At 37.5% G+C, this 24,129-nt stretch overlaps 1 protein-coding gene across 3 annotated transcripts in view; it reads right to left on the reverse strand.

The window, feature by feature from the left end:
• FAM193A (family with sequence similarity 193 member A) overlaps window positions 1-24,129 on the reverse strand; it is a 96,935-nt gene continuing 72,806 nt past the window's right edge. For 2 of the 3 annotated variants that reach the window (XM_038399441.2, XM_038399438.2), the window contains 9 exons: window positions 22,947-23,198; window positions 19,358-19,556; window positions 17,501-17,773; window positions 16,516-16,798; window positions 14,083-14,269; window positions 12,348-12,578; window positions 8,926-9,772; window positions 2,884-2,965; window positions 1-881 (listed from right to left, as the gene is read on the reverse strand). In XM_038399441.2, coding sequence (XP_038255369.1) covers window positions 788-881; window positions 2,884-2,965; window positions 8,926-9,772; window positions 12,348-12,578; window positions 14,083-14,269; window positions 16,516-16,798; window positions 17,501-17,773; window positions 19,358-19,556; window positions 22,947-23,198 — 2,448 coding nt within the window. In that variant the 3' untranslated portion in view covers window positions 1-787. The remainder of the gene's footprint in view (window positions 882-2,883; window positions 2,966-8,925; window positions 9,773-12,347; window positions 12,579-14,082; window positions 14,270-16,515; window positions 16,799-17,500; window positions 17,774-19,357; window positions 19,557-22,946; window positions 23,199-24,129) is intronic. The other variant, XM_038399439.2, reaches the window with a different exon arrangement.

Raw genomic sequence — 24,129 nt, forward strand, 5'->3', positions numbered from 1 at the left:
TGCCATACTAATGTATTCCATCTTTCAAAAAGAAAGACATGATTTTAATATTACTTAACAATATGTTAAAAAAGTAGCCAGTTAGGCTTCAGTGTTAATACAATTATACTCTCTATAACAGATTTGATAGTGTGAGTATTGTTCTTTTTTAAACGTTCTCATTCTGCAAGTATTCTTACACAAGCTGGCTACAAGTCAGGAAAAAATCAAAACACAAATAGCGTAACTTGTACACTCTTTAACAGTAGATTGTGAAAGAACTGAGGAAATGCTTGTCCCATGAGAGCCTCTTTTCCATGAAACCGTGTCAGGAGAGTTCTGGAGCAGATGAAAGCACAACTGACTAGGTCCATTCCTTTGTCAGGAGTCAGAATGACAAAACATAGCTAGATGCAGAAGTGACAGGAGCCACTGCAGATGATGCAAACTAGTATTTTGGCCTCCACCCAAGCCTAGGAAGCAGGTTTAAAGTCTCTGAGGCCAATGCAATCAGAAGGAGTTGGAAAAAAAAGCTATTATTCCAACTCCAACAGCATACAGCTACAATCAAGTAAGTCTCACTCACAGACTACAAGCACACAAGCTAACAAATTCAGGTAGAAAGTGGCAATTTCTCAGTCTGCAAGAACTATCAGGCCAAGGGGTTCAGTGCAGATCCACACAGCACTGGGGACAAGGCAAGGCAGCACTGGCTCAAGACCAGATAAGCTCTCAGCACAGCAGGACAGATAAGTGGAGTTGTCTTTCATTGGATTCCTGCGGGGTTCCCTCCCCAAACTGTGTCATTTCAATGAGCAGCAAAGGTGGTTTTTTTCAAGCTAAAATTGGACCAGTTGATGGAAAGTCTCTGCCTTGTCTGCCTGGCAGAGTCCAAGCAGAATCTGTAAACAAAACAAGCAAACGATAAAGTGAAACCGTTACACAGTTTACCAACAAAAAGGTACAAATATTAGTTTGCATTTAAATAGCATCTTTAATCCCAATGGACCATAAAACACTGTAAAAAAAAAAATCACACAGAGGAAACACTTCACCCACCACTGAAATGTAACTACCCCTGGTGTGGAATATACCAACCATTTTAACAGTCCGCAGTAACACTAACATTTAAGAGACATAGCGAAGACTACTACATTCAACAAAGAATAGGAAGTACTAAGGCAAAGAAAATATTATCCAAACCAGAATCTGCCTAGACACTGAGCCAACACTTTTTTTTTTTTTTTTGGTAAAAATAGAACCACCCTCCCCCAACCCTAGGACAGAATAATTAATGAACTTAAGTGGTCAGTGCCTCTGCTTTACATATCTGTATTCAGGACACCATTACTCCTATACAGTGGTCCTTTCCCTGACTGTAGTGAATCTGTACTTTTAAAAGCTATGTTTCAGACACAAATGAACGCCATGAGAAAGTATCCAGGAAGTGGCTGTAACTAGGACAAAAGACAATAGTCCATTTGTCTGGATAAAAGTTAAAAAACAAACAAAAAAAAAATCTACCTAGTTTCATTGGACATATTGTTCATGAATAAGACAATGTTTCAAGAACAACTCAATAGAACAGGTAAGCATGTATTCCAACGATTGTTAATGTATATCTGTGCCCTGTATCAAAGGCAAGCTATATTCTCTAGAGTGCGATTGTGCACTTCTTAGCATTCGTGGTAGTTACATGTAAGCCTCAAGAGAACATACTCACAAAAAGTAGTATCTAATTCCTCTGTGGTGTGCTAAATTGCTTTCACTAAAAGTACATCTACACTGCTATGGCTGTGATGCTGTACCACCATATTACAGAAGCTTCTTGCATTGATGGAAAGGGGTTTTCTGTTGATGCAGGTAATCCACCTCTCAGCAGTGGTAGATAGGTCAACAGAAGACCTTTCTGTTGACCTGGTCAATCTACAGTGGGTATTAGGTCTACTTAACTACAGGGCTCAGGTCTACTTAACTACAGGGTTCAGGGTGTGATGTAGCTAGGTTGACTGAAGTTTTAGGTGTAGATCAGGCCTAAGAATTAAAGTCCACAGAAGAGAGGGAACAGAGTGAGAGAGGCAAGGCAAAAAGATACCCTGCAAGGACTAAGCTTTTATTTAACCTGGAATGGAGGAGATTTAAAGGCAACTTGCTAGATAAATTCCAAAATGGGGATAAAGTGACACTACATTAAAGAGGCAGTAAAAAGTACCAGTTACACAACTCCTAGTCAGCCTGTACAGTTCATAGCTGTAGTACAATTCATTGCTAGAAATTGCTAAAGAATACTGGCAAACTGTACAACAATATTTGTAACTGGATTTTCTATGAATTCTGACTGATTCAGGCAGTACTCTCCATTATATCTATAAAGGAAATCTCTGAAACAATTTTTTTTAAAAATGATAGAAAATAAAGCCCATTAAATGTGTCGTCTTGGTGTAAGTAGACAACTTGCCAGAGTTCCGAAGAAATTGTACAAAGTGTTCAGTTACCATGGTGATCAACAGTTTAAAAAACTAAACAGCACTGAACAGATAGCTAAGTGCATTGTGGGAAAGTTTAGTCTTCCTCCAAATAAGTAATAAGTAGTGTCAGTGATGGAGGTAGAAGAGCAGATCACATGGATAAATGTCTGTTTCAGTATGGCAAATACATATCATTGGCTCTTGTCCAGTTCTCCATATTCTGTGCTAAGGCAACATGACTATAATTTCTACCCATAAAGCTATAGCTTTGAAGCTCATTACAGTAACCAGATTGTGTCAGCAGTAACTGGTGATTTAAGACAGTCCTAGTAAAAGCACATGCTTTTATGCAAAAAGAGTTAATTATTTTCATTTTGGTCACATATATTAAGCAACACAAAGGCGTACATGCAGGATTGACAGCACTTTTATTTACCTTTTAAAATACTCCACTTCCCGTTCTGTCTCATCCATTTCTACACTGTCTAGGTCAATGTCTTTGGGCAGAAACACATCATCTGAAAAATGGAAAGATACATCAAATTAGTTTCAGTTGGCTGTTTTACTCTAGAAGAAAACCAAAATTTGGACAGACTGAAGTGAGGTCTCTGAGGACTGCTTGGCCTTTGTATACCTCTTTTGACTGAAGGCTTAAAAAACTAAACAATTTATTTCTAATAGTAAAGACAAAGGAATCAGCAGCAGATTTACTCTTCACATTGATTACAAAACATTCTACAGGACTGGCCCATGCAAGAGAGAGTTCAATTATAGAACAGACTGGGAAACTGAAGAGCTGATCAGCCAGCAAGGGTTACGCGGAGTGAAAAATATACAATAATTGGCTGCCCTGAACTTGTTAGTCTCATCACCCTCTGATGAATCTAAACACCTGAGAGGCAATTTTTGCAATAATCTAATTCACGTTTGCATTTAAAAATACTTTGGGAGTTGGTTTTTTGCAGTACTGATAACACTGGCCCTGGGTCATAGTGTCTGGCCCTGTCCACAATGGAAACAGAATAATGATATAGCTATGATTGTGATCATCTGTGCTTTTACTACGATTAACATCCATACTTAAACAGTCTGACCTCAGGACCTCTTTAGGATATATAAAGAATAGTGCTGACCCAGGATGGAATGCTTAAAAAAACCACAGTTCATTATGGGTTTGTCTAGACTAATTTTTGGTCAGGTTGTAACTCAAGTTAACGAACATGATTTGAATGCTAATCTAAACATCAGAATGGCCATACTGGGTCAGACCAATGATCCATCTAGCTCAGTATCCCGTCTTCCAACAGTGCCTAATACCAGATGCTTCAAAGGGAATGAACAGAATAGGGCAATTATCAAGTGATCCATCTCTGACATCCGATCCCAGCTTCTGGTCGTCAGAGGCTTAGGAACACCCAGAACATGGGACTGCATCCTAAATAGCCTGTCTAATAGTCTTTGATGGACCTATCCTCTCTGAACGCATCTAATTCCTTTATTGAACCCAGTTATACTTTTGGCCTTCACATCATCCCCCGGCAATGAGTTCCACAGGTTGACTGTGTGTTGTGTGATTAAGTACTTCCTTTTGTTTGTTTTAAACCTGCTGCCGATTAATTTCAATCAGGTGACCCCTGGTTCTTGTATTATGTGAAGTGGTAAATAACATTTCCTTATCCACTTTCTCTACACCATTCATCATTTTATAGACCTCTATCATAGTTGCCTTTAGTTGTTTCTTTTCCAAGCTGAACAGTCCCAATCTTTTTAATATCTCCTTATATGGAAGCTGTTCTATACCGTTAATCATTTTTTGCTGCCCTTCCCTGTATCTTTTCCATTTTTAATATATCTTTTTTTGAGATGGGATGACCAGAACAGCACAAAGCATTCAAGATGTTGGCTTACCATGGATTTATACAGTGGTATTATGTTAGTTACCATCTTATTATCTATCCCACTCCACAATCATTTGTTCCTAGTCATGGTTCAGTTTATACTGTGCTGAAGCACGATCTGGAACGAGTGCTTATGGAACATGTAGTGTAGCACTAAAACTATATTAGTTAACTCCAGTTAATCGGCAACCAATTAACTTTGGAACAACATGACCAAGAACTCCCAGTCTAAATAAAGCCCACGAGTAATTGGAGATTCATAGGGCTGAAACTGATGGCTGAATCCAGAATAAGAGCAGATCAGGGTATCGCTTCTGAATACTTGTAATAATATTAATGGATGCCTCATTTGTTCTGCACTAGTCCAGGTTCTTCAAAGAGTAATTACAGAATGAAATTACTGCTTTGTAAAACAGGGCCCATGTCCAATTACTTTTTCTGAAAGTGATTTTACATTTAAAAAGCAAGTAGTACTTGATCTAAGGAGAAAACAACAGAAATAGGTAATATGATGCAGAGGCTGCCCTCCCCTCCCTGTCCCTTCCCACCCAGGGTACAGACTAGAGCTGCACAAAATTTTTCAGATGAATACTTCACCCCCCTACCCCCCAAAAAAACCCCACTGCTGTTTTGGTCAACTGAAAACTATTTCCTGAATTTAGCCTAATTAGCATCATGAATGTGCATGTGTGCCATTTAGCCAGTGCTTAAGGCATATGGGAAACCCAGGTTTGAATACACAATCTGGAGCAGAGTCTTCAACTCAGGTCTCCCAGCTGAGCATACTAACTATAGCTGTTCTAGAGTGGGTTCCCCACAATCTCTCCTGCTGAAGCAGTTTCTCTTTGTATTGATATTTAAATATTCACTGGGCCTAAGAGAGAACACGTCTCTACAGCCTAATGAGTAGGATACTCAACAGGGAGAAAGGATATATGGATTCAAATTGTTCTGATCAATCTTCTCTCTGGCTGATTCAGAGGGACAAAAACATGTTTCATTTCTTATACAACCATGCTATGGCATAAGCTTTCTTAGAACATAATTTAGAGGGCATTAAAAGAATTCCATCCAGTCTACCCTGCCAGATTTAATTGTATCTTAACCATATCTGGAGACTACTGTTGTTTCTACAGGAATTGGGCCTATACAATAGCTTTATGTTACAATTTAATTTTGCTTTTCTAAAAAGTCTCTCTCCATGTAATCTAAGTAAATATGCTAAAAACTAACAGCAGCAACAGACTTTACAGTCTTCTTGTTAGCACAGATCCTTGTGCTGCACTTTCCAAGACAACTGGCTGCCAAAAGGGCTGAGAAGAACACTCTCTCATCCTCCTCCTTCTAATCCCACCTTAAAACTCTGTCGTGATGCCTACAAAATCTTGGTGTACTGTCATTGGAGGTTTTTAATAACAGGTTAAACACACAGCTGTCAGGGACAGTCGAAGCATATTTGGTCCTGCCTCAGTGCAGGGGCCTGGACTACGCAACCTCTCGAGGTCCCCTCCAGCCCTACATTTTGATGATTCTATGATAATCAGCAGGTGCTCTGAGCTACTGAATAGTGAATATGTAAACTGTATTTGGAACAACATGTGGTCACTAAGCAAGACAAGCAAGAGTTCACTAATTGTAATATTCCACATGCTCCCAATTCAGGCCTTAAAATGGAGATGAGATGAAATTAGGAAGGGTGAAAAGATAATTTCAACTTAAAAGGTGGATTTTAAAATGGAGATAATTTGAAGAAGGATAGGCAAGCTCCATTGTCGTAGAAAGTGAATATGAAAAATCAGTAGACAAACTTGAGGGAAGAAGCTAGTGCTGCTTCCAGTGAGAGATCCCTTCTCATTTAACAAAGCATCATTTTATTGTAGGATAATGTAATAGTTCCTTATTATGATGAAACCACGCAGAATGAGAGTACAGGAGAGATGCTATGTATTTACAGGGCTGTCTGGTTCACAGAAGGGTAAACTTTGAAGGCTAGAGATTTAGTTACATGTTAAATTACATGAGGACTCTTCTCTAGAGATGCTACTGGGTTTGGCATTCTGGAGAATCCTTGGGTACCTAGGGACTTTCATGGTTAACTTACTCCAGTCTCTCTCTTTTTTGAGCAACTTTTGAAACTGCTACAAAAAGGTGCAAAATTAAAGTGTCCCTGTTTTAAATCTACTTCGAACAAGCTTGTGTTTGTATAAAAACTAACTGGAGAATCCTATGCATCTGAAGAAGTCGTTTTTTTACCCATGAAAGTTTATGTCCAAATAAATCTGTTAGTCTTTAAGGTGCCACCAGATTTTTCATTGTTTTTGTGGGTACAGACTAACGCGGCTACCCCTCTGATACTTTCCTTATTTATTATTTGTATGATCACAGCACCTACGTGCCCTAGTCCAGGACCAGGACCCCACTGTGCTCAATTAGGCAGCAAGAAGATTTGAATCCATGTCTCCTACCTCCAAGGGGAGACCCTTTATCACGAGGCTACAGAGTCACAGTCACTGTGTCTTTGGCCAAATAAATACTTAGGTACACAAAGTAGAATAGCTTCAAGGAGGAGAGATTGAGAACAGCCCACCCCAGAATACCTTGTAGATTAATGGTTAGGATGCTTGCCTGGGAGGAAAGATATCTGAGCTGATGTTCCTGCTCCAGGATGGGGATTCAAAGCTGGGTGTCCCAGGAAAGTGCCCTAACCACTGGACTAAAGCTTACAGACACACAACTTAGTCCAGTGGTTAGGGCATTTGTCTTGGACATGCACAAACATTTTTGGAACCAACCAAATGTTTCCTGATTTTTCACTTGGCTGGCTGAAGCAAAAAAATTCAATTATTCACCCAGCTCTATTATAGAACCTTCCACACCTTTCAATTCCTCACCAGTAGTGATCATTAATTCCCACCAAATATATCTGGAACTAGGAGGAGGAAGAGAGGTGGCATGGTCTATGATTCTCCTCTGCATATTGAGAAGGATAGAATTGCACAGGAGGGAGGGAAATAAAGGAGTTAGGGTAGTGAGGCCAATGTGAAGAAAAAACAAAACCCAACAAACTACAACTAGATGTGCAGGGAAGGGAAACAAAAGGGTCAAGGAATGGGAAGAATTTGAGAGAGATCTGAGGTAGTTTCATTCAATCCCAGCATAAGACGACTGAAAACAAACCTGGGCTCCCCATCCAGCCCTCATGACCACCATGCATTTGTTCTGTGCTCTGGTAATGAAACTTACAATAATTCAGTTTTATGAAGTGCTGGAACATACCCCACACCACCCTCCAAGGTTCTCAATTCTTAATCTGCAGAATTCTAAAGGGAGCTGCAGGGATGAAATACACAAATACTAAAATTAAGTGCCATTATGCCACAGAGGCTTCGTTCAAGCACTGCTATCACACAGCTATTTGGTGATTTATGGAAAATTAGTTGATATTCTCAGTCCAACTCCAAGTAGACAAGTGTCCATATCACTAAATTAGTAGTCTCATCAAAGGCTGAATAGACACAGATTCTGAACTATGCTAGCACGTGGAGGTGGTATTCAGGATAGCATGTTGGCAGGGCACTGTGGGGAAGCCTGGACTGCACCTGCTCATGATATGCCTGTTCTGAGGTGAGAAAGGGAAATTAAAGTAACCTGGTTATCTGTACATTTTCAGAAGTGCTAAAATTACTTTATGAAAAGAATTCTACAGCTTTCCATCTTGTGTGAGTAATATAGAGACATGCCTTATTATTAACTTCTTAGCATGGAAAAATGCATAAAATAAATGTATGAAGCAATTCTTATCTAGTGTGTGTTATTTGGATGGCCAACTTTCACATTCAATTATTTTACTTCACGATATATTTATTCATTGTGAATGCATAGTGAAATTGTTTGTAGTGGAATAAAATTAAATACTGAATTTGCTTTGTAATCACCTTTCCTGTACAGAAAAGATGCTCTATGGAGAATGATTTCAGTTAAAAACAATGTATAACTCTTCCCTGTCTGCAAAATCCTGTGCTCTTCAATTTACCATGTGATATGACAGTGACTAATTTTAGACTCTATATTCCTACTGATTCAATCCTACTATCACAATAGAGATTAATTTTAAAAACAACATGCTTTGAAAACTAGTTAAAGAGTTTCTCCAAAATGGGTTTTGTCATCAAAATATCGAGTAATTATATTTCAAGTCTGTCACTTCATATAGGCCTTATGAAAGAGATGCTACTTGTATCTTATTGATTAGCTGACTCAAAGTGTATGGAAAGGATAGAAAACACTACTAGTTGTAATATTCTTACATGTTTTTCCATACTTATTAATATTCCATACTGGTTAGCTATTTGCATCTCTAGTATTAATACTGAACATCAGATTAAACATCAATGCTAAGAGTACAGAAAAATAGCAGAATTAACTAAAAATGTCATTATAGTGACTGACTCAACAGATGAAGGAGATCTGATTCTCCTCTCACACCTGTTTAACATCAGTGAGTTACTCCCAATTTACACTGATATGAGTGATTGGAGAGCTGGCCCAAATTTTTGAAAAATTCTTAGTTATGCACTTACCTATGGAATTGTTAACTTTGTCTCCCTTCTTCTTCTTGTTTTTCTTGTTCTTGCCTTTTGGCTGAGGAGATTCTGCGAGTATCAGTTTATTGTTTTGTTGCTGCTCACTTGGAGAAGGGGATTCACTCACTACAGGTGTTTTCTCTTCCTTTACGTGATTCAGCTGCTTTTTGTTATTATTACTGCTTGTTTTTTTCTCCTCTTTTTTCGGCTCTGCAAGCTGTGGGAGCTCTGCTTCTTTCACTTTGGATTCTATTTGGTTTCTGGTCTTAGATTGAATCTCTGTTGCTTTGGGGGATTCAGCAGGCTTTTTCACTTGTTCAGCACAGGGTTTGTTTACTTGCTTTAGTTTTTGTTTACTATTACCTTCTTTATGATGATGCATTATATCAAAGAGAAAAGACAGGGGCTCATGCTGTTTCACATTCATCTCTTTCTGGAAAAGCAACTTTGAGTCTCTAGTGTTTGTGGGATCAGATAGTTCACAGACCATCTCAGGAATTGGCCTCTGTTCCATATGATTTACATGCCTAGACAGTGAACTAGATGAGGTTTCTACCTTTTCTGATTGCTCAAGTATGCCATTCTGAATGTCTTCTGGTATGTTTGGGATTGATTCCTTCACTGCCTGGCAGTCTCGAGTAAGCATTTCCATCTTCTGACAGTCTTTACTTGTTCTGTCTTTTTTCTTTTTCTTTACAGCCTGTAACTGCTGAAGTTCTTGAAGTCGTTGCAACTCCTGTTTTAGTCTTTCTTCCTCCTCCTCTTCCCGCCGTCTCTGCTCTTGAATCAACTGATGATGCTCCCTCTCTTTGGCTTCTGCTTCAAGACGAGCCTTTTCTTCTAGCTACAAAAGCAGCAGTTTATTAAATAAAGGATGACAAAGATTCTAAGAACTAGACATTTGGGAAAAGATCTTCATCTCAATAGCTAATTCCTAAACATACCATGTTACAAGGATGTGTTAAGGAATTTTAGAAGTCACAGTATGAAACACAAATGTACCCCTCAAGAATAGTATTAGAAGGGGCAAACAATTTAAAACTAACACACTTAGCAGCTACCTACAGATATTGTCCATGAAACTATAGCACATTTTTCATTTACAGTAACTTGTATTGTGCTCAATAGAAAGCAGGAAAAAAAGCATTTTTCAGCTCATTTTTGTAACACTAAAGAGGCAATATTTAACTGAGTGCACAACTATATATCCTTCATAATATTATCACGAGAAAGAATAGGTCGCTGGGGTAGATAAAGGCTGGGTGTTCATATATAGTACTAATAGGTGTAAATATGATACATGACAGTGTTATTCCTGATCACAAACAGGCCCTTATCCTGAAAATCCAGTGAATGCACCCAGATAAAGGTATTAGGCATATAACTAAAGTTGATCACACCCCTTTTTCAGTATTGTTTTTATAATATTAAGTCTAGTATTCTACTGAACATTTGACAAATTGATATGAAAATATGCTCTTCATTGGAAAATTCCACAGTAGTTTAAATTTTAACAAACCACCAGTAAAAATAATGTTATCCAGTAATGCTATAAGAGAATCACAGTCCTTTTAAATTGTACATTATGAAGCAAATGAATACTAAAGTTGTAAAAAAATAAAAGGACAGTCATTCATTATTAATTTTTAAAAATGGTTTACTTGATTACTAATTCACAATGGGTCTTTCCAGTTATAACTGAAAATAATCAAGATGTTATTGTGCTAAGTTTGCTTACCCCTCTTAATTAAATTACGAGCAGAAGCTTCTTGCGCAGTGCCATTTGCTAGTTGACAGCCAGACCTCGCAAAAATTTTGTGAATTTTTGGAAGCGCTTATATGTGACCCGTTCGTTTTAAGAGATTAGCAAGCGTTTTTTTTGTGGGGGAGTGGGGGGGGAGGAAGGAGAAAGGGAGGGAGGGAGGTTCTTAAAAAAAATCCTACAAAATCTTCTGCTTCTTTTCTTCTGGAGTACACAGCACTGTATTTGCATAATTTGTGTTTTTAAAATGAATTAATGGACAATGTTAAAAACAAGCAGTTTAAAGAAAAACTACTTCTTAACTTTGGGACTTATGAAAAAAAATAGTTTTCAGAGTAGCAGCCATGTTAGTCTGTATCCGTAAAAGGAAAAGGAGTACTTGTGGCACCTTAGAGACTAACAAATTTATTTGAGCATAAGCTTTCGTGAACATCTGATGAAGTGAGCTGTAGCTCACGAAAGCTTATACTCAAATAAATTTGTTAGTCTCTAAGGTGCCACAAGTACTCCTTTTCTTTTTGTGAAAAAAATAGTCTGTTATGGCCTATGTTAAACACAACTTTGGCCCCCCTATGAAATACTCCAAACTACAAAAATCCAAATGTGCAAAGTAAAGCATCACCTAAAATGTGGAATATTTAGGGAGCTTATAAAATTTATTTTCCAGATTTCAAACACACACAGTAGTTTAAGCCTTATTTTGAACGTTTTCCTGTACATCCTGAAGTTGGTACGTGAAGATATCAACTCAACAAGAAACCCAGATTTTCTGTTTATTAAGATAAGACAAAAATTTAACCATTTTCCTGTATTCCCTCACAACCAAATCGTCACAATTTTTGAAGGACATAATTCCATATATTTCCTCTTTTTGCCAACTGACATTTGAAAGCTAGTTAAATTCAGACGTCATACTGCAACTGCCACTTCTCCCTGACCCAATATTTATTTAGTTGATGAATTAGTTGGGGTTGGTCCTGCTTTGAGCAAAGGGTTAGACTAGATCTCCTGAGGTCTCTTCCGACCCTAATCTTCTACGATTCTATGAATATTTACCCTCCAGCCAACCAGGGAGACCATGGCTCTTCACTCAACCTGTCTTTAATTCCACTTAGACAACAGTAGAGATCAAATTATTTACAAACCTTGAGTCTCCTCCACATCAGCACAGACATACTGCTCCTATGCTACATGGTTGAAGGAACATTTTAATGGAGCTGACTGATGTCCTAGTAAAGAATGCTAGATTTTGACATCCACCCATTATTACTGTGTCACGTTGGGTAACCACCCTGGAGTGCATTAAAGATCCTGAAATTTTTGACACTAAAATACCCCCTTTGATGATGTGCAGTTCTAATATGTTATTTACTTGCAATAAAAAAAAAAAAGGCTATGATATACTGGTAAATCCTCAGAGCAAAAAAATCTCAGATAGCTTTCAAAACAGCACCATTACTATACCCACCAGACTAAACCAGCTGTGTTATATACCTGTATGCTACAGGGTACATCAATGCCAGTTTAAAATCAATAATGCACATTCAATCAGTATTGTGCCATTTAAAATGATACCTATGGAAAATTTCACAAATATACCAATGCCTTTATAAATTCAAGTTAGATAATTTGTGACAAATATGGGTCTGTTTCTTACCTTTCTTTGCTTATGTCTCGCTCGCTTGGCTGCCCGAGAGCTGCTTACTGGTTTGGTCTCAGAGCTGTTTATGAATTGTAGCAAGTCTTCCACTTTTCGATGGTCAACTACACTCTCTCTTTCAGAAATCTGGTCTGGTTTCTTCGGCTGCTCCTCTTTCCTCTTTGTCAAACGTAAGCGAAGTTTTTCCCTCATTTCTGCATAATTTCTACTGGTTGGTGCAGCCGGTGGCTAATGGCCATAAGAGAAAAAAGTATAGTAACCTGGCTTGAAAGTTTCACAGTGCTGCTTAAAATATTGCAATATGAAGTTTCAGATAGTGCATAAAAAATACCGACTCCCAATGCCAGTTGTGTGCACATGCAATACGTATGCAACAGACAACAGTATCACAACAGATTTTTGGCTGTCTCATTAGCCAGAGCTGTTTATTTTCATCTTGCAGGTGGGTGGGGAGGTAGAGGGAGACCAAATGCCACAGAGGAGTTTCCAGTGGTAGGTCAGGACTTAGTTATGGTGGTTGACAGTTTATCAAATGTAATTTGAAAAAGGAGTAAGTCTTTGCTGCCAACATTTTCCACGTAAATATTTAGTGGCAGGGGAAAAAAAGAAATAAGCCACCACCACTTTCATGCAGTTGTTTGTTTGACTTTGGGCTAAAACTATAGCCCAATCCAGTCAGCTGGGTTGGTTGTCACTTTGAATTGTCTTTACTGCTAAACAATGTAGGTAGTATTGGCTGATTTTATTTTAATCCCGGTAAGCATAGTTTTTACCCCAAAATGGGAAAAGCGCCAGAGACTCCATGAAGTCTACTAGGTACTTTATTATTACAGATTTTACATGGAAGATAATTAGCTACTATGGTAATGGATGGCTGTGTAAAACCCTAAAATAGATTCCCACATTAAAAGTATCTATTTCAATTTATAAAAACTGCAATTAAACAGAACTTTTAAAATGTTCATATTTGCTGCTTATGCAAGGAGTATGCACTTAAGTCTTCAGATTCCCATTGACTTAAACAGGCTTGAGTCAAATCCTCAGCACTGAAGAAAAGCAGACAAAAGGAAAGAGATCCCATAACCAATTAATAAGTATTAAAGCTTTGTTATTACTACAAAACGCCTTTTAGGTTGGTCAAGTCACTGTTGTACTTTTCTTATTAGTGAATTATTTTTCAGAATTGTAAGTATATTTGTAATACTAAGAATTAGGAAACTTTTTTTAAATTTAATTTAAAGAAACTTTTTAAGCTTTGCTCATACTAGATGCACAAATTTCCCAGTTTACATTTTATTTTCTACTCTTATATTTGACCTCTCTAGCTCCATCCCTTTCTATTATTTCTCTGTTCTTAGTGTATCACAAAGGTGGCTAGAGTACAATCACCCTATTTCACAGATTTAACAGAGGTTAAATAATTTGCCTAAATTCACAGAGTGCTGGAAATCTAGCTGTGAAATAATTTTATTGTCACTAGTTTATTTTTAGTGCTTCTTAGAAAATGCTTTAGAATGCATTTTCTAGCTACAAAACTCCTATCTTTGCAGTATGATTATTATAAGATACTTGGTTAAAATTTACAGTTAAAAATGAAAAAAGGAATTTACAGTCATTTATTTTTCTATTTCTGCCACTAAACAGTTACAGCAAATTAGATAATATAACAAGCAACAGATGACAGCACACTTGAAAACAGTTACTCTTATTAAAATAATTAAACAAAACTTACACCTCCATGACCGAAGAACTCACAGTAGCAACAGTCACAGTATTTTCCTTCTTTCTGATTTGTGGATGTTGAGGTACTAGAGCTATGCTCCGAACAGCTGTCTTCATCTTGGCTCTCCTCTCCATCATACTGTTGATGATCATACGTATTACTGTTCTCACAGCGATGGCCCTCACAGTCAGGATCACTGTATTAAAGAAAACAGAGGATTTATTACAATATAATAAAAAAGAAACACACACGAGAGAGAGAGAGATGTACGTGAATCAGAAGCAGCAGTTCTCAAACTGTGGGATGTGCATCACCTCAAAACCTATTCTAGCAGTCTGCAGACCTGTATGTTCAAAACCAAGCAATGAGACTAGGGTGTTTTAAAGGGAAGATGGCTCCATGAAAAGCTCATGAAGTGGTCCACTGAATGAGTAAATGGGAGAATCACTGTTTAGAGAAATCCATCCTGGTCTAAAAGGTATACTTGTATTCATAATCTGGAAACCAGTTATTTTCATTTGTTAAACCAAAGTGATTCACAAACTGTGGTCTATGGATCACTGGTGGCCAGTAGAGCTGGTTGGTCACACAGTATTTGCTCTCCTTGTTTCCCCCCTTGCTTCTACAGGTGTCCAAACTCTTTACTACAAACAAGACTCTCAAGGTCATCTGAAAAGGAACAGACAGTGATCCAACTAGTCCAGTATCAGGTTCCTCAGAGGAAGGTATAAAGTTCTGCAGGAGGCAGTTATAAAATAGTTTAGCCCAGGGAAAGTTTATTCACCAAGAAACACAGTTTGATTTATATCCTTACATATTTAAAATAACCTTCATGCTTATAACTTTGCACATGCATGTAATCCCTGTAAGTGCCCAATCCTTTTTGATTTCTGCTAAACTCTTGTCCACAAAGATAGCAAAAGTGAGTCCCATAAGGTAACTATGCATAGTGTGAAAAAAGTACTTATAATTAATGTCTCATTATGAGAAACTGTAAAATGTAGTGCATGTTCTACATGTTCTATGTTTTTCATTTCTCTCTTCACAAGGTGAACAGTGCCAATCTTTTCACTATCTCTTCATACTGAATTTTTTTCTATGTCTCTTCCCATTCTCTTCACCTGTCTCTGAACCCGCTCTACTTGAACTATATCCTTTTTAGATAGGATAACAGAACTGAACAGTTTTCCCAGTGAGGATGTACAATTGATTCATATAACAGCATATTTTCTGTCTTTTTCTCCATCCCATTTCCTACACATCCTAATATTATTTGCATTATAGCTGCACCCCTGTGCAAACAGAAATTTGGGTTCTATTGCACTAGACTAGGTAACCTATGATCAAAGAAACATTTCTCTTTTTATTGCAAAGAATCATTTTTATATTTCAATAATTTCTCTAGTTCAAATAGCAGTAATACAAAGCTAGCCAGATGTTACAAAGCTAACTTTTTAAAAAGTAATTCAAGTGGATAGCTATCACTCTGCTTGGTTCTCAAGCTGCCCCATCATAACTACTGCTGTGGCCTCCCATCTCCTCCACAGCAACCATCACCACAGTACCACAAGTCAGAGTACTCAGAAGAATGACTTAGCTGCTTTGCCTTTAGGACATTCCTGCTCTTCAGACACTAGAGGATCAGTGTCACTATGAAATCACTCTGCCATAATGTCCTGTACACAATTCACCCAATGCTTTCAAAGATCTTTAAAATTTTAAGTATCACAAAAAAAGGTTAGTTATTACATTCATTTTACAAATGGGGAACTGATACTCAGAGAAGTTGCAAGCACAGTTATGGTCAAAACACTGTTAAAATATGGTAGCTTTCTCATGAAGTATGCTCCTTGTATGGTTTCTGAGTCAAGTCTTTAAATCATGATCTGAGGACTTCAATAGCTCAGACATAGGTGAGAGGTTTATTGCAGGAGTGGGTGGTGAGATTCGGTGGCCTACATTGTGCAGGAGGTCAGACTAGATGATCACAATGGTCCCTTCTGACCTTAATATCTATGAATCCATGAAGTCGGCTGACTAAACTAACAAAAAGTACATTGTCACTTGAATGATGAATGAACCAGAAAGCAGTTTGACTCTTCCATCCCATTTCAGCATACACAATGATAAAACGTGTTTTTTTTACTTACAAGCTGAACAAGTGTGATTCTGCACATAACAAAAAAAATGCAACCTCAGAAACACCATGGCCACACTTTCCTGAGAGTAACACCACACTTGATGTGACTTGTGCAAAGTCACACGGCTGGTGAGTGGCAAACCAGGGAACAGAACCCAGGTGTCCTGCTCATCTATTAAATGGACAAGACTCCCTCTCATGTTATAATGGTATACAAAGTGGTGCTGCAAGAGTGATCATTTATTTTGCATATTTGTTACTATTTTTAATGCCAATTTAAAGTATGAACAAAGTAAACTCACCTGCAGACACTTGGTGGCGCACTTACAGAGCTGTTTGTGGTTGAAGTAGGGGGTGCAACTGTGGAGGGACAAAGACCTGAATGTGGATCCACAAATCCAGGGGCTATTGCAGCAGTTTTGGGGAAAGATGGAGCAGCAAGATTTGGGATATGGGGTGTAGCGGCTGGAGACAGCGCTGCAGGAGAGAGTGAAGGAAGGGATGCTAAACTAGTAGGGCTATTTCGTGGTGCAACTGGTGCAGAATGTCTATGGTCCTCTTTATTGATATTGTGGAAGACTTCTCCTAAATTTGGAGAAGGGGGGAAAAAAAAAAAAGTTAATTTCCTTCAAAAAATGAAGTAACAGAAATCTCCACTAGCTCAAACCAATCATTCCGGACTTCTTTTCTTTTTGCTGATTTTTAAAGAGCTAGGAGTACTTGTGGCACCTTAGAGACTAAACACATTTATTTGAGCATAAGCTTTCGTGAGCTACAGCTCACTTCATCGGATGCATGCAGTAGAAAATACACCTCCACTGCATGCATCCGATGAAGTGAGCTGTAGCTCACGAAAGCTTATGCTCAAATAAATTTGTTAGTCTCTAAGGTGCCACAAGTACTCCTTTTCTTTTTGTGGATACAGACTAACGTGGCTGCTACTCCGAAACCTTTAAAAATCAGTTAAGTAATCTTTTTGGTCAAAACTAAGCAATTAAGATATTCAAGCATATTTAAAGAATATATTTTTAAAATGTATTTTCCCTTTTTACACACCAACATTTTGGCCAAACCAACCTTAACCCAAAAGGACTTAATCATGGAGTCCTGAACTTAAGAGAGTAAAGAAAAAAAAAATAAAGTTCCAGAGTAATAGCTCAGTTTTGATTAAAAGAAGCTGTTTAAACCATTTAAATACATAATATGAATAATAATACCTTAAAACCTTTCTGGCTCATTAATTTAGCAACTGACTTCAAGTAACTTCACATGCATTATAGTTCTTACCTATTGATGAAGGTCTCTTAGATGATACTTTAAACTGGTTGCTGCTTGACTGTACTGTAGTAGCTGTGCAAGAGACAGAAGAAGTGGCAGAAGAGGTTGCCATGACAACTTTATTAGTTTCCATAAAGGCATCCTGGAAATTGTACAGACATTTCTTCTTTGCAGCATTTTTTTTCTCTTTGCTATCTATAACTGCTGTTGCTTCATTGCTAGATGTAGTAGGAAGTGCTTCAGGTCTTATTTCTGAGAGTGCTGGTGCTAATAGATCACTCCCTTCAAGTGAAAAACATACAGAAATTAAGACTTCTAGAATTACAAGAATTGTGTTTATGGCACTTAGCCAGATTTAAGCACGTTCTAATTTGCTGATCTAGCTATGCATGTTATTACGGGCCTGGTAGGACTACTGAAGTTAAATATGTTCTCGCTGAATGTTAGTCTATGTAAGTGTAACTAAATTTAAATTCTCAGGCCAATTTGTCATATAAAACTAAAATTTGAAAAGTGTTAAAGATCAGTTTTGGTAATAAGCAGCATACTGTATTACTGAACATATCTGTTCAACCTTTTAATTTTTTTAAGTGCATTTACACTTGTGAAATGTGTAAGATTGATAACTCTGGAGTCTAATGCCCAGTTTAGCCATATAACACAACAGGCACTGACAGCACACCACCTCAATCAGAGTGAGAAGAAAATGTAGCCTTAATGCTTACTTAATTATTGGCGACTCCAAGTGCCAGTTTGTGCTGGTGTTTTTTGGGGTGTGACTTTCCATAACGGAGATTACTCTCACTTGTTTTCCACTAGGACCTGGATGGAGTATTTTGTTAGTTTTTTAATGCTACTATAGTAGCTGGGTACAAATTAGAAACAGGCCAGACAAGAGACAATCAAAACTAAAAGCAAAATAAAGTCTCCGAACAAGACAGTTTCTCAGTGAGTCATGTTTTACGACAGAAAGAAGCCTTGCAAAAAATGCAATATTTGTAATGAAAACAAGAGAAGTAAGGTACATGTATACAGTACTATTTTGTATATTATAAGGTACTATTTTACTGGTTGAGTTTCCGCTGTTCTCTCTCACCTTAACAGTATTTTAGATTTCAAGAAAGTTGCTGCAAAGCAGCACAGACTTTTCTGTATCCAACTGCCAATTAGAATTCCCTCAGATTTACTAGTTTAATGAAGCAAGACATACTGAATTCACATGAAACATACCTATACACATTCAAATTTGGACAAGCCCCTAAATTACCTGATCCTATAGTGGCAGCTGATATATAAATTGTTCCTTTGTATGATAAGTCAAATTCAAAGGTCTAAGGAAGTGATTCTACAACATAATGTAATATGAAAATATTCTGAAGCTTGTTTTACATCTAAGTCATCCATTCTGGGTTCTTCTAGCTTTTCTCCCATCACAGTGACAAGAGGAAGAAATCTGTGGCAGTTGTGGTGGTGTTAGTCTAGCAGTGCTCCTATAATTTTATGAAACAAGATCAAGGTCTTGTGACAAGAGACTCAGGATTTTTACTTCTTATCCCTTCCTTATAAGCATCTCTCTAAACCCACATCCTTCTGTAGCTGCACGAATCTGAAGATACAAGCATCTCTATAAATCTCTCTATACCAGAGGTCAAGAGAGGCAGTTTCTTTTTGCTTTTGCCCCTGCAATGAGATTAAAGAGTTTCTACTTTCACGTTTTCAGACGATAGCTACCAAGACTCCCTGTCTATACAAAATCTTTACCAGAACTGCTCTCTCAAAAATGACAATGAAATGTATCACTGCCAGACAAAGTGCCACATTCAGTTTCATAATGTTATCCAGTGTGAAATTATAACACATCCTCACCAGGAAGTGTGTCAGGCAAAAAAGTAGCTGGATTCCAGTTCTTGTCATTCATCATTTCTGATTCCCAAAGACTTATAAATTTAGAGCTATTCCAGTCGGGAGTGCTCCCAAAACAGCTTGGATAAATATGATCTTGGAGCGATGCATTGAATACCTGATGCTTGTTTGTATGATTCTGAACCGGTGCTGGCGGTAATGCCTACAAAAATAACAATATTTTCTAATTAATAGTCTGTCTGCCTACACAGTTATTCCAACAGCAATATTCAAGTCATTATAATAAAGTGCTATGATCCTGTAAGAAATTATGTAAACTAAAAACTAATAAAAGTTTGACTCCCGAAGTAACAATTATGGCAGGTTTGTTTATATTTATATATGAATATGTGTGGGTCATACCTTAACTGCTATCTATCTATCTATCCATCCACACACACACAGAGCTCTTAAAGAGCAACCAGCTGACAGAAAAATTTGAAAAAAATTTCCATTTATAAAAAGGTGTGTGCATACTGTGTTTCTATTGGTCTTAACTTTTTATTAAAAATTATATTTGCATAAAAGCTGAACCTTTAAGGACTCATTATTTTTAACTACCTATTATCCACTAGAAAACAGTCCTCTGTGACAATATAATCATTACCACAGCAACCAATTGTGATCAGGGGATTATGAAAATATCAGTTGCAAATAAGCACAGGAGAAAGAGAAATACAGTATATATTCTAGTCTAAACAGATGCGTTTCTAAATAGATTCTTTCTAGTACTCTAAATCTTCTACTCGTCATCTCAACAGGAGTTTTAACATAGTAATTTTTAAAAAATTGGAATCTATGAAACGTGTAAACTATTTTGTTCCTAGAATTATTAGATTGCATCGATTGCAGCAGCGTCGATCTCCCCATAACGATGAGCAGCTCAGACTTCCTGTTTCACTGACTTATTTCCCATCCTACTCCCTCTCTTCCTGCTGTCTCTCCAGTGACTAATACAACCTCCTTTAGGCACAGAGGAAAAGCTATTGCAGATAGTGGTGATGCACATTCAGCTCCTTCTTAATACTAACACCCTATTTTAGGGCCCCCTTTCTGCCTGACCTATTGTCAAAAAGTCCAAAACCAATTAAACCTTACTCTTTGACTTAATTTTTCATTACTTCTTATCCCTGAAGCTATAATAGACTTACTTCACACCTCTTTTACAGATGTTACCAGTATAGTTTGCTTTCACCTGAATATATACCAGTTGATGTGTTCTGTGATCTTTTTGTACGATACACTAAGATTTTTGCATTCCAACTACCTTTGTTTTCATCACAGAAATACATATTTCATTCACTTTGCACCAGACATTAAAGCCTCCATCTGAATCAGACTAAGATCTGTGAGTGCAAGTTTCCTCTATTCTGGAGAGCTGCACTCTAAAAGTAGCACTGCAGAGTCCCACATTTTCTGAGTCACTGACTTCATTTAAAGTCTGCTCCATTTTCAAATAAAGATTTGTAGTTTTCCAATTGCCAGCTCTGCATATACAACTTGAAATTGAAAGTGAAGCTGTGTTTTTCCCCTTCTCACATACAACTGACAGTAAAAGCGATTCAGCTTGTGACGCTGCAGACCAGATGCCAGCTCATGCCAGAGACCCAGGCCAATTCACTTGTATATTAGTATAGATCAAAGTGATTCTTAGATGTACCAGAGTGTATTTGGTGTTTAAACTTCATGAAAACTAATGGGATGTTACATGCATTGTTTTCACTTATTTGTATCTGTATTTGTTATAATATAGTACCCAACATTTACATGGTGTATGCTCCTGTAACTAAATAATCCATCAAACGAGAAAGAAGCCTTGTGGTATGCTAATGATGAATTTTAACAGAGAAGTGCTAATTCCAAAGCAAGTGGTTATTGTGTGAGATGACTGGCGGTCAAAGACTCAAAATGCATTCCTCACTATTGGTCATCAAATGAAAAGCCTATGTGGGTAGTAACACTGTCAGCTTGTTTTCTGTGAAAGAAGCTATAAGTATGGATTCAGGCAAAGATCCTGCATGTTTGGACTGTTTCGACTCTTACAGGGAAGTGTATCAGATGCAAAGCGGAGCTCCCCAGAGACAATCTGAGAACACTGAAAAGACTTTGGGGAAACTGGCAATTTATAATATCACTACCACCATTTGGAATTACAAACTGACTCGTGCTTTAATCTCTCAATAACTCTCACTTCCTTCTCTTAGTTAATAAGCCTTTAGTTAGTTTACTATACAATTGGCTACCAGAGTGGTCTCTGGTGTCAGATCTAGAATACCAATTGACTGGGAGCAACGTGAGTGTATTGTGATTTTTGGTTTAAGTCACAAAGTCCAGTTTGTCTAGGTGGCAAGGTAGACTGGAGGGCCTAAGGGGACCAGCTGTGATCTAATATGGTAAAACTAGTATAGTGATTCAGGAGTTCACCTTTGTTATTGTCTTTGTGAAATCTAATTATAGAACACAACACCACCAGCATGGGGTGTCTGCCCTGTTTTCTGACAGTGTGCCCTGAGATAGACAGTCACAATTGTGAGCCACTCCAGACAGCATGACACAGGCTAAGTTCAGCCTTCCACACTACTTACACAATCCCATTAGCCTTTCATTTTAGAGGTAATTATGCATGAGAGTCACAAGGAATCTTCCCTCCCTGCCCCACCCAGCTCCCTTTGGCATCTCTCAGAGCTCAGACTGAGTTTATGGGGCTGATTAGAATACTTTATACATGAAAAATTAACTAATTGATTTTGAATAAAACGATGTGAAACTCCACAGAGCTAATTTTTAGAATCCCTTTTCAGAGCAAATTTGTACTGCAAATGTGAATCACATTTTTGTTTCAGTCTTATCTGACAGTCTTCCTTAAGTGCAAAAAAACCCTCAAAAATTTAAATCAGAGCAATTTCCGAAAAACTAACCAGGCAATTATCTGGCCCCACTCACTGAAGCGTCAGAGTGCCTGAACATCTCCAGATGAACATGCATTATAATAGCCTTATCTTGCTAGTTAACCATGCTCTTTTGCAGAAGTGCTTTGCTGAATTTACTCTCTCCTAAAAGCACAAAAACATTGAACAAGTAGTCCTCTACACTTGACCTTATTCACAGTATTACCATTTTGACCCAAATACAGGACAGCAATGTTGAAAAGGAACAACAGCTGCCTTTCTTCTATTAACTTTTGACCTCAAATATATACAAATTTAAAATTGAGCACAGCCATATTACATTAAATGTAACTACACTGATCTTTTAAAGATTTTTTCTTGTTCCTACATCTATTCCAATTGATAAGAAACTGACAAAATCTTTACCAAGATTAGCCTTATGATAGCAACTGCTAATCCAGAGATGGCCAAATTCCATCAGAACTGGGGTATTCTCAACTTCGGGTTTCCCTTTTACAGAATGTATGAGTAGATTACTTTTTTTCCTAATTTATAAAGGTAAGTGTAATGTGCCAATAGGGCCTTAATAAGTTAAATTACTGTAATGCACACAAATTTACAATTGTTTTCCTGAAACTAGAAAGCATTTTTTTAGTCACACGTACCTTATTGTGTGTAAAGGGGGAAGCTGTATATAAGGTAGGGTGGATAAGTGGACGAGGAAGATGAGGAATAGTATGCAATGGTACATGTCCATGTATATGGGGGTAAAGGTGAAGTGCAGGATGTGCAGGTTTTTCTGGGTTCACAAACTGATGGCCAGCAGGAAGGCGTCCAGCTGCGAGCGCTGAAGCAGTCACACCTGAAGCTTCCTGTTTGCAAACATGGCATTCACAAGTATTTGGACCTTGGTCAGCCTGTAAGGAATGAAAAGTTGCTCTCCTCATTTTGTCAGACAAGGAATTCAGATAGTTTTATTTCTTTTAAATGTCACAAAACAGCAAGTCTAAATATTATTTAGTCTTGTACAATAAAGGAGAATGGGTAAGGAGCAATTTACACATTTATACAGGTTTAAAACCAAAGTTAATATTCATCAGGGTTCATAGGTCCAGAGTTGTAACAAAGGCAACGTAAAGCTATTCAAAGCATTTTTATGGTGGTTCCTGTGGTCAGGACTACAAAAGCATGAGCGTGGTTTGGTTCTTGCTTGGAAGGAATTAACAAAAGCAACTGATTTTGTTCCACAAACAAACTATTGAAAAGCTTGATTACCAGTCTGGAAATGATCCAGTCAGAATATGGCATTATGAATGCAAGCAAGCAGATTTATAATAGAGTATTATGGTTGTTTTTATCAATAGTACATACAGGTTCCTTTGGATTTGCAGCAATTGTCTTTTAAAAAAATTAGCTCACACATAACTGACTTTAATTTTTTTTATTTACTCATTAAAAAAGAAACCATTACACACTGAGCAGAGAGCCAAGTATGATGTTTGGGAATTTTTAGTAAACAGATTAGCAATCCAATAAAATATTGAGTCACAACAGATCTACATGCAAGACATCCATATAAAGAAAGTATGAAGCAATGAACTATCCTAGACTCCCTACATTTGCAAATCAGTTTTAGATAGATTATTGAAATATTCATTAATTACTTCAACAGTGGGAAAAAAAATCACTGTCCATCACTTAACTAAAAGTTTTTCACCATTCAAGCTCAGAACAGTAAATTCATCCTGGATTTCTGTTATATGTTCAACAGTTTAAGTTCATGCTGACTGAAGTACTATGTCAACCAGGAAGCAGTCTTTTTAAGACAGCAGCAGCAAAGAATACAAC

The sequence above is a fragment of the Dermochelys coriacea genome, chromosome 4 (assembly GCF_009764565.3).
Source record: "Dermochelys coriacea isolate rDerCor1 chromosome 4, rDerCor1.pri.v4, whole genome shotgun sequence".
NCBI lineage: Eukaryota > Metazoa > Chordata > Testudines > Dermochelyidae > Dermochelys > Dermochelys coriacea.